The sequence below is a fragment of the Lonchura striata genome, chromosome 20 (assembly GCF_046129695.1).
Source record: "Lonchura striata isolate bLonStr1 chromosome 20, bLonStr1.mat, whole genome shotgun sequence".
Lineage (NCBI taxonomy): Eukaryota > Metazoa > Chordata > Aves > Passeriformes > Estrildidae > Lonchura > Lonchura striata.
This window is the reverse complement of record NC_134622.1, coordinates 1,349,712-1,359,245: the sequence shown is the minus strand read 5'-3', so window position 1 is coordinate 1,359,245 and position 9,534 is coordinate 1,349,712. Positions and strand designations below refer to the sequence as shown.

The window sequence follows — 9,534 nt, the reverse complement described above, 5'->3', positions numbered from 1 at the left end:
TGTATATAGGGTATCAGTGTGCTGTGGGGTGACCCTGCTGACTATAGGGGTTCAGAGTGCTGCAGGGCAATAGAAGGTGCCACCTGTGTGGCACCCAAATCCAAGCCCTCTGGCTATGGGGTGTTGGGATACAGTGGGGGCAAAGAGCTCCAATCCCCCTGGCTGTGGGATGTCAGGGTACTGTGGGGTACAGCCAGGCAGTTGCAGGGCTCTCCCCCCCCCCATCCCAGCTGCACGGCGCCAGCTGCCAGCATCCCACTGCGCTCTTGAGTAGTTAATAAGTTGTAGAGGAGATTTTTGGAGCAGACAGGGAACAGGTAGGAGCAAGCCTGTGTCCAGCAACCACATTCCTGGGGGAGGGGGACTCGAAGCACTGGCACTACCCTCGGCATGCAAGGCTGGGGGGCGAAACATGCACCCCACAGCCATGGGGCTGTTGTTGCCAAGTCTGAAGGGATTGCTCATGCCTTGAGCTATTTTTCCCTGTGCTGGGTGCCAGCTCAGGTTGTCAGGGTGATGCTGCCGGGGTGGTTACGTGCATTATCTGCTTCCTTCAAGGTCACAAGACTTGTGCAGGATGAGTAAAGATATTTATCAGTCAGTCAGAGGATCTCTGACAGTGCTCCCAGCCCAGCAGGGTGGGAACAGGAGGGGCCAGGATGGGTTCCTGCTGGGCCAGGAGCACCCACAGCTCCCCTGGAAGGGTGACACAAGCCTCATGGCACGGCGGAGGGGTTGCACTTTGCACGGTGATGCAAAGGTGCCCGACGCTCACCAAAACCCAGTTAAACGTGAGCACTGACAACACTACAGAAATCAACATTTCCTCCATGAGAGAAAGGTGAACCCTTGGGATTTCCAGGCCCACAGAAAGGGCTTGGTGGGAACGAGCATGGTGGTAGTGCTTCCCGATACCCATGGGCCGAAACCAGGGGATGGCTGTGGCAGGTGGCGTTTCTCCTCCTCCCACCCTTCTCTGGTTACCCGGCGCCATCTCTGCAAACAAAGGGGAGGGTGTGGGACACAGGTGACGGTGACGGAGGAGCACAGAGGAGCGTCCAGCAGCCAGCACTAAAACCCCACCCCGGGGCCAGCCCATATAAATAGCACTGCGCACAGGTGTAAGCCGATCCCCCGGCTGCGAGCGGCGGCGGGTGGCGGCGACGGTCTCGGTCCGTGGGTTCTTCTCTGCCATCGCCCGGAGCGCGTCACTGAACCGTCCACCATGTCGATGGGGCTGGAGATCGGCGGTGTGGCCTTGTCTGTGCTGGGCTGGTTGTGCAGCATCATCTGCTGCGCGTTGCCCATGTGGAAGGTGTCGGCCTTCATCGGCAACAACATCGTGACAGCCCAGATCCTCTGGGAAGGGCTGTGGATGAGCTGCGTGGTGCAGAGCACGGGCCAGATGCAGTGCAAGGTCTACGACTCCATGCTGGCGCTCCCGCAGGACCTGCAAGCCGCCCGCGCCCTGCTGGTGGTGGCCATCATCTTGGCCGTCCTGGGCTTAATGGTGGCCATCGTGGGCGCCCAGTGCACCCGCTGCGTGGAGGACGAGAGCACCAAAGCCAAGATCACCATCGTCTCCGGCGTCATCTTCCTCCTCTCCGGTGTCATGACCCTCATCCCTGTCTGCTGGTCGGCCAACACCATCATCCGGGATTTCTACAACCCGCTGGTGATCGAAGCGCAGAAGCGGGAGCTGGGCACCTCGCTCTACGTAGGCTGGGCGGCCTCTGCGCTGCTGCTGCTTGGGGGGGGGCTACTCTGCTGCTCCTGCCCCCCCAAAGACGACAGGTACCCCACGGGCAAGGTGGCCTACTCCGCCCCACGCTCCGCTGTCACTAGCTACGACAAGAGGAACTATGTCTGAGCACCCCCAGGGTCCCCCGGCACCCCTCGATATCCCCCACCCCACCCTCCAACCCTGGGACCCTCACTGCCCTCCGTGGGGCCCGGGGGCGGCCGCGCCGGGGCAGGGGGGGCGCGAAGGAGGGGACGGGGACGGCCGCGGGGTCAGGGCCGGGCTGTGTAAATAGAGACGGTTTCGGTTAAACACGAGGCAGTTTCGGGTCGGCGGGAGAAGCGGCACCCGGCGAGGTCCTGCCATGCCGATGGGGCAGGATGAGGACGGGATGGGGACGGTGCCCCCCTGCTGTGTCCCTCCATCGCTGCTGGCCCGGCACCGTCTGTCCCTGTTACGCGTGGTCTGTACCGGTTACATTTGTCAATAAACGTGTCCTGTTTTGGTACCCCAGTGTTCTTGAGATGTGAGGTGAGCACAGGGAAGGGGAACACGGCGGTCCAGCCCCGCAAGGCACCCCACACACCCGAGTGGCACCGGGCTGGGGACGGAGGGCTCAGCCCCGCTCGGGGTGGGGACCCGTTGTCCCCCTGCATTCCAGGGGCAGCTCTCGGGGAACGGCCGGGGCAGGAAGCAGCGGAGGAGCCGCTGGATGCCGCAGGGACACTCCCTACCCGCAGTCCAAAGTCTGGGGCCGCCGGGGGGGCCGCGAGGCGCTTCCCTCGCCCGGGAGCCGCGCTGGGGCGAGGCCGCCCTGCCAGGCCGCTCCCTCCGCCCGCCGCCACGCTCCAGCGGGCAGGGACAAAGGGGCGAGAGCCGCCGCAGGAGAGCGGGGCCGGTCCTGGGGAAAGCGAGACCGGGGGCGGCGAATGCGGGGCTGAGCCGGCCGGTCCCGCTGTGCCTGCGGGCGACAGCGGGCGGAAGAGCCCTGCGGAACCCCCGCAAGGAGCCGGCCCGCCCGGCTCGCTTTCCCCGGGCCCAGCCCCCCGTCCCCGGTGCCCGCGGGGGCGGCAGCGGCAGCGGCCGGGCCGTGACCCTCCCCGTGCGCGCTGCCGCCGTCCTGCCGCGGGGGGGCGCCCGTCGCCGGCGGGGCGGGGCGGCCGCGCACGTCGCGTCACGGCCCGCGCGCCGCCGCCGCCATGATGCTCCGCCGGCTGCCCCGCGGCCGCGCCCCGCCGCCCCTCCCGCAGCCCGCCGCCGCCGCCGCCCGCTCCGTGGCCACGTAAGGGCCCGGCCGCGCGCGGGGTGGGGCGGGGGCGGCGGGAGCTGTCCCGGGGGGGAATCCCGCGAGCAGGGGCGTGACCGGCACGAGGGAGCGGACACGCCCCCCCTCCAGCCACGCCCCTTGTATCGAGGTTCTCCTCAGGGGTTTGACCGCGGCCTTGCCCCGCTGCCCTTGGCCCAGCCCCGGCCAGGCTCTCCCGGAATGCCGGGCTGGGCCAGGCTGGGAGGGAGCCCAGAGGTGCCTGTTCCACCTCCCTGGGTGGCATCCCAGAGTCCAGGGCACAGCATTGTGTGCAGAGGCTCGGCAGGATCCCCGCTGAGGGAGACTCCAGCCCCTCCCTGGGCAGCCTGGGCAGGGCTGGCACTGCCCAGGGCAGAAGTTGTGCCTCCTGTGCAGGGGCAGCTCCTGGGCTCAGCCCTGCCCGTGGCTCTGGTGCCACTGCTGGGCCCCGGAGCAGCCTGGGCCCTGCTCTGCCCTCCCTGCACACAGGGACAGCCAGGCCTGAGGGCCCCTCTCAGCTGGGGCTCCTCTCCAGCCCGAGCAGCCCCGGCTCCCTCAGCCTTTCCTGGGCACAGAGATGCTCCAGGCCCTCCTCATCCTCACACCTGAGCTGGCCTCGCTCCAGGAGCTCCATGTGTCCCTTTTCCTGAGGGGCCCAGGACTGCACACAATACTCCAAATGTGCCTCACCAGGGCTGGGCAGAGGGGCAAGGCTCACTTTCCCCTGCACCTCTGGCTATATCCCATTCCTGTCTCCCTGCAGTGCAGTGCCCCTGGCCCATGTGGTTGTAGAGGGTCATAACAATCGGCCACCCCTCGTCCTGCTCCACGGCCTCTTTGGCAGCCACAGCAACTTCCAGACAGTAGCCAAGACACTGGTGCGCCGTGGTAGTGGCAAGGTGAGACCCAGGGATGGGGAGAAGCACAGCACAGGGAGGGGTCCAGGATCATGTTGGGCAGTGCCTGCGGTGACACGCTGCCCCTGCCCAGGCAGGTGCTGACAGTGGATGCCCGGAACCACGGCAGCAGCCCCCACAGCCCCGTGATGACGTATGAAGCGATGAGCCTGGACGTGCAGCACCTCCTGAGCCGCCTGGGCATCACCAAGTGCATCCTCGTGGGACACAGCATGGGGGGCAAGACAGCCATGACGCTGGCCTTGCAGCGGGTCAGCAGGCACAGGGGTGGGAGTGGGGTCACAAGCTCAGGAAGTTCCAGGGGGGCTGTAGGAAGGGGATGGCACCTTCTGAGACTGTACCCCATGGCCAGCCTTGCCCCCAGCTCCACAGGGACTTATCTGTATCAGGGTGGGTGGTGTAAGCCAGGCTACAGGAGCAGGAGCAAATCTATGTCCACCAGCCCATGCTCTGCCCTGTCCCTCCAGCACCAATTGTGAGGGAGCTTGGAGATCTATGCCAACAACAACTCTGGGAAGGGCACATGGAGGTCTCTGCTAAGACAGGAGGGAGCAAAGAGCCTCCAGGGAATCTGACTGGGAGTGCAGCCCTGTGCCCACTGGGGAGATCTTGGGAGATCCTGGCATCTGCTCTGCCCTGCTTGTGTCTCCAGCCAGACCTGGTGGAGCGCCTCATCTCCGTAGACATTGGTCCTGGCTCAACCGCTGCCGTGTCTGAATTCTCTGCCTACATCTCGGCCATGAAGGATGTGAGGGTCCCGGCGGGGCTATCCCGCTCAGCGGCACGCCAGCTGGCAGATGACCAGCTGCAGCCCGTGGTCAAGGTAGGAAATCCCTTGGGAGATGGGGAGGATGGAGGGTGCCAGGACATCCTGTTTGGTTTCTCTAACTGAAGAGCACATGATCCCCTTCCATGGCAGCTCCCACAGCTGAGACAGTTCCTCCTCACCAACCTGGTGGAGGTGGAGGGCTGCTACGTGTGGCGGGTGAACCTGGAGGCTATTTCCCGGCACCTGGCAGATATCATGAACTTCCCTGTCTTCCACAAGCCATATCCTGGTCCTGCACTCTTCTTGGGAGGGTCCGACTCACCCTATATCAGGTGAGACTGGAGAGAAGCGGTTCTAGGTCTGTGGTTTGACCTTTCGTGCTCTTTGCAGCTGCCAAGAGTGGGAGGAGCCCCCGGCATGGGGAAGGTCTTTAGCAAGGGCTGTTCCTCCAGCAGCCAGTGACACTGCCACCAGAGTGAGGGGGAACCTGGGGGCCCCCTGGGCTTTCTCAGCAGGAAAGGAGTCATATCTGGGATCAAACTCTGCTTGGGGAGGGTGAGGGAAGACGCCAGGAGGGACCTCTGATCGTGGCATGTTCCCTTTTCCTGCAGCTCCAGAGACTACCCAGAGATCCAACGTCTCTTCCCCAAGGCAGAGATCCAGTACATTAAAGGTGCAGGCCACATAGTCCATCAGGATAAATTTGAAGAATTCATCACTGCTGTCCTCAATTTCCTGCCACAGCTGTAGCACTGGGGACGAGGGTTTCTGCAAGGACTGTGTGGGTCCTGAGGAGCTCTGGACAGTGATGCAGGGCTCGGGCTCTGAGGATGGGCTCAGCTGGAACTGGCTGCCCTCACTGCAGTCTGATCCTGCCTGCAAGACCTTCTCCCATCCTGGTTCTCCTGCAGCTGAAGCAGAGAGGCACCTGCATCCTGCTGAGATCTCCTGCCACCTCTCAGGGATATGGGATGCCACTGGCTCAGAACACTGTCCTGCCTGCACGGGGGTATCAGGCACACAGAAGAGGCAGGACAGCACTCTTGTTTTCCTGCTGCCAGACCCTTCCATGGATCTGGCTGTGACTTTGCAGAATGCGCAATAAAGCTGAATCCATGCCAAGGCAGAACAGGGGTTGGATGTGGCCGTGGTGGGCAGGGCACGTGTGGGGGGCATAGGAGAGGTTCTCAGTTGGCAGCAGGGATGCTGGTGGGAGATGACAGCTGGACTGGGCCCTAATGTGACAAGCTGTAGGAGCAGTGCACATGAGACACAGGTTTGAGGATCTTTCTTGGCTTCCAGGGGAAATTGCATCCTTGCTCTGTGCCTGGGGCAGTGTAAGGATTGGGGAGTGGGGGAATCTACCTCCTGAGCAAGGAGCATGTTTGCCCAGGCTGTCCCAAAGGCAGGCATCACTTCATCCCTGAACTCCTGACAATTTCTCTCCTCCCACCTGCTCTGCATCCTCCCAAGGCAGCATAACACCCACCAGCCATGGGCTGGAGGCAGAGGAGTAGGGTGTCTGCTGCAAAAATCCCTTTATTGGACAACTGGTAAAGCTAGGGACAGGGCAGAAGTGACTATGGGGGTAACAGATCATCTCTGTCACAACTTGGGACAGGCTGTGTGTGCAGACAGTAGAGAGACACACTAACCATCTCTGCTTTTGCTGCTCCAGAGCCAGGTGTCTCCTCTCCTCTCCTCTCCTCTCCTCTCCTCTCCTCTCCTCTCCTCTCCTCTCCTCTCCTCTCCTCTCCTCTCCTCTCCTCTCCTCTCCTCTCCTCTCCTCTCCTCTCCTCTCCTCTCCTCTCCTCTCCTCTCCTCTCCTCTCCTCTCCTCTCCTCTCCTCTCCTCTCCTCTCCTCTCCTCTCCTCTCCTCTCCTCTCCTCTCCTCTCCTCTCCTCTCCTCTCCTCTCCTCTCCTCTCCTCTCCTCTCCTCTCCTCTCCTCCCCTTTATTGATCTTGAGTTTTCTAATATATCACCCTCAAATTCAAACACTTTTGCTCTCTGTGTATTTTTTTTTCCTCCAGAGTCACAAGCTACTGAAATTAGTAGCACCTTGGGTGCCAGCAGCCAGCTGGGGGTGGGGTCTGGCCCCAGCTATCAGCACACAAGACCTTTGGACTAAGCCATGAGCTCTGGAGCCCAGGATGGGTGGAGGATTACTCTCCACTCCTTCCCGCTGGCCAGATACCAGGTTTGGGGCACTGACAGAAGGCAGCAGCAAGGTGAAGAGCCTCACCATGGCAGGAGATCAGTGGTCTGAGAAGACGTAGAGCTTTCAGAAAATCGTAGTCCATTCTTGTGATGACATCTGCTGAGGGAGCATTGTTGGACATATGAGAGAGACAGCAGGGACGAATGAGAGCAGCTCTGTTCCTGCATGGGAAGGGTACAGGGAATTTAAGAGATATCCCAGGGGCATGTGCAGGTATGTGTCTTGTGGCACAAGGGATGCCATGGCCTGCACTAACTCACTGGGCTCTATGCCTGTCAAGTGTCAGGGTGCTGATGCCTCCAGAGATCCAGCTGACAGCCCAGGCAAGACCAGACCCCTTTTTGACAGCCTGCTCCCAAGAAGCCTGCCAAGAAATGACCTGTCCTGCTCTGAGCTCTGCTCCAAGCGGGACATCTGTTTAACCACAAACCCCACCTTTAGGAAGACCTCTATGTGGCTTTTGCAGGCATGGCTTTGAAACTGCTCTATCAGGCATTGGGTAGAAATAGAGCCTGTTGATGACCTGCAGGACATGGTATCTGAGGTGACAGAAGATGTCAAGTGTGACTTCACTGGTGTCCCTCACTGCAACAGTGATTAATGCTGAGTGCCAGACCAGGAAACTGGGGCATCTTCTCTGAGATCATTCTATTCGGCCCACCTGACCAACAGCATAGAAAAAGGACAGGGCATCCTAGGGAAGACACAAGTGATGTGAATATTTTCTTCAAGCCTCTGCTCTCGTGTTCTCCCAGCTGCCATGCTAGCATGGCCTGGAGCCATCTGAGACCCAGCAGGAGAAGCCAACTTCCACGGCAGTGCTTGGCGGGGGAGATAAAATTGGCAGGAGGAGTGGAGGCAGAGCCGTGGGAGGGTGGGGGTGGGAGCCCCGCCTCCGGGGAGGTGTCAGGGAAGGCGGCCACAAAGCTCTGGCCCTGGTGCTAAGAGGGATCTGCGGGTGACCTCAACAGTCAAGTATTCTGGTAGTGGGGTTCTCTGCAGCAAAGGCTGGACTCAGTGACCTCAAAGGTCTTTTCCAATATAAGTTATTCTGTGATCTCCTGCCCTGCTCCTCGGTCGGCAGGCCCCTGGCTCCCTTCAGCCCGTGCCTGCTCCATCAGGGTGGCTGGGCTATGCTCCAGCCCCCCTCTCACCTACCCTGCCCCCAGCATGTGGGCTCCCTCTGTCCCTGATCTCGCAGTACTCGCTCAGGGAGCACTGCTGGATCCTGTGCTGGCCCTGGATGCCAGTGGGGGCTAAGGGGGCACCTCAGTGTCAGGAAAGGCCAGTGGCACAGCAGAGGGCCCTGCAAGCAGCAAGCCCCTCAGTTACACTGGGAAGTGCCTGCAGCAAGAGGGGCTGTTGCAGGGCAGGGCCCCTTGGGGGACCCTGCTCAGGCCCACGGGGGACAGCCACACCCAGCTCTGTCATCACAGGGTGGCAAGGGGGTCTCAGGGCAGTGACACCCAACTGCCCCTTGCCTTTGAGCCTCAGACACTCCCCAAGGCTGGACCCTGCTCCGGCATCCTACTGGGGATTCTGGACAGGAGCAGACCACAGCTCTTCATCTCTCACCCAAGTCAGCTCAGACCCAACTGCTCCACCATCCCTAGGCTGTCACTGCAGATCTTCCTGGCCTTGGTGCCCTTTCTGGAGCACAGTGTTGACAAGCCAAGCCTTATCCATATGCATCTTGCATCGATCCTGAACCTCTTTCATCTGACTGAGGCTCAGAACCCCTGGGGTCAGCAGGTTGTCCAGCACCCGAGATCACTAGGTTGGCTCACATGCTCCACAAACTCTTTCTGCACATTCTGGAGCAGCTCCTCTTCAGGATGGCACCATCTGCCCCACAGTTCCAGCTGCCCCACCATTCCCTCCAGGTGCTGCCTCCTCCCTGTCACCTCTCTACCTGCTCCCCCTGCCATATCGCCAAGCCAGGGTGCTGCTCCCTCCTTCATTTTCCAGCCCAGAGCCTTTTCCTGCCACCACTCACCTCCCCCTTTTCCCACATTTTCCAGGAGAAATTGCCCAAAGCAATGCATTTGCAAAGATTCAACATCTGTGGGACAAGGAGGAAGACACGACCCTGCACCTCTCAGCGGCAGGCCCGGGACAGCTCCACTCACAGCTGGCACCAGGCAGGGATGGTTGAACTCTGTCGAGGACCAACATCCCTTTGTCCATACCTCCAAACCCTCCAGGTGTATGTGGGGCTGGGCTCAGCTCATCCTTTCCAGCGGCTGTAGAGAGACACCGCCTCAGGCAGCAGCACCTCGTGCTGGCAGACTCAGGCGGTTCAAGGAGCACTGAACAGCTGCCCAGAGAGGCCGTGGTGTCTCCCTCTCTGGAGACACTCCAAACCCACGTTTGGCGTTCCTGTCACTGCTCTGGGTGACCCTGCCTTGGCAGGGGAATTGGACTGGTGATCTCCACAGAGCCCTTCCAGTTTCAACTACTCTGTGACTCAGCCCGCAGGATCCTGCAATGTAAAACGCAGGCTGTGAGAAAGCCTGGGATTGCCCCAACCACATCAGCGGGGCTGGTCCGCAGGGCAGGCCGAGGATGTGAGCGGCAGGAGGAACGCCAAGGACGGGGAAACG

At 61.2% G+C, this 9,534-nt stretch overlaps 2 protein-coding genes across 2 annotated transcripts; both read left to right on the top strand.

The window, feature by feature from the left end:
• The first annotated feature begins 1,225 nt into the window (after positions 1-1,225).
• Positions 1,226-1,870, top strand: CLDN3 (claudin 3). Its single transcript, XM_021540368.2, has one exon. The coding sequence runs from the start codon at positions 1,226-1,228 to the stop codon at positions 1,868-1,870; it is 645 nt and encodes a 214-aa protein (XP_021396043.1).
• A 1,835-nt stretch (positions 1,871-3,705) lies between these two features.
• On the top strand, positions 3,706-5,841 carry ABHD11 (abhydrolase domain containing 11). The gene is given in 6 exon segments (XM_031506434.2): positions 3,706-3,756; positions 3,758-3,925; positions 4,021-4,194; positions 4,596-4,766; positions 4,863-5,044; positions 5,324-5,841. Coding segments are annotated over 6 exon segments (885 nt in total). The 3' UTR covers positions 5,463-5,841.
• Positions 5,842-9,534: the final 3,693 nt, after the last annotated feature.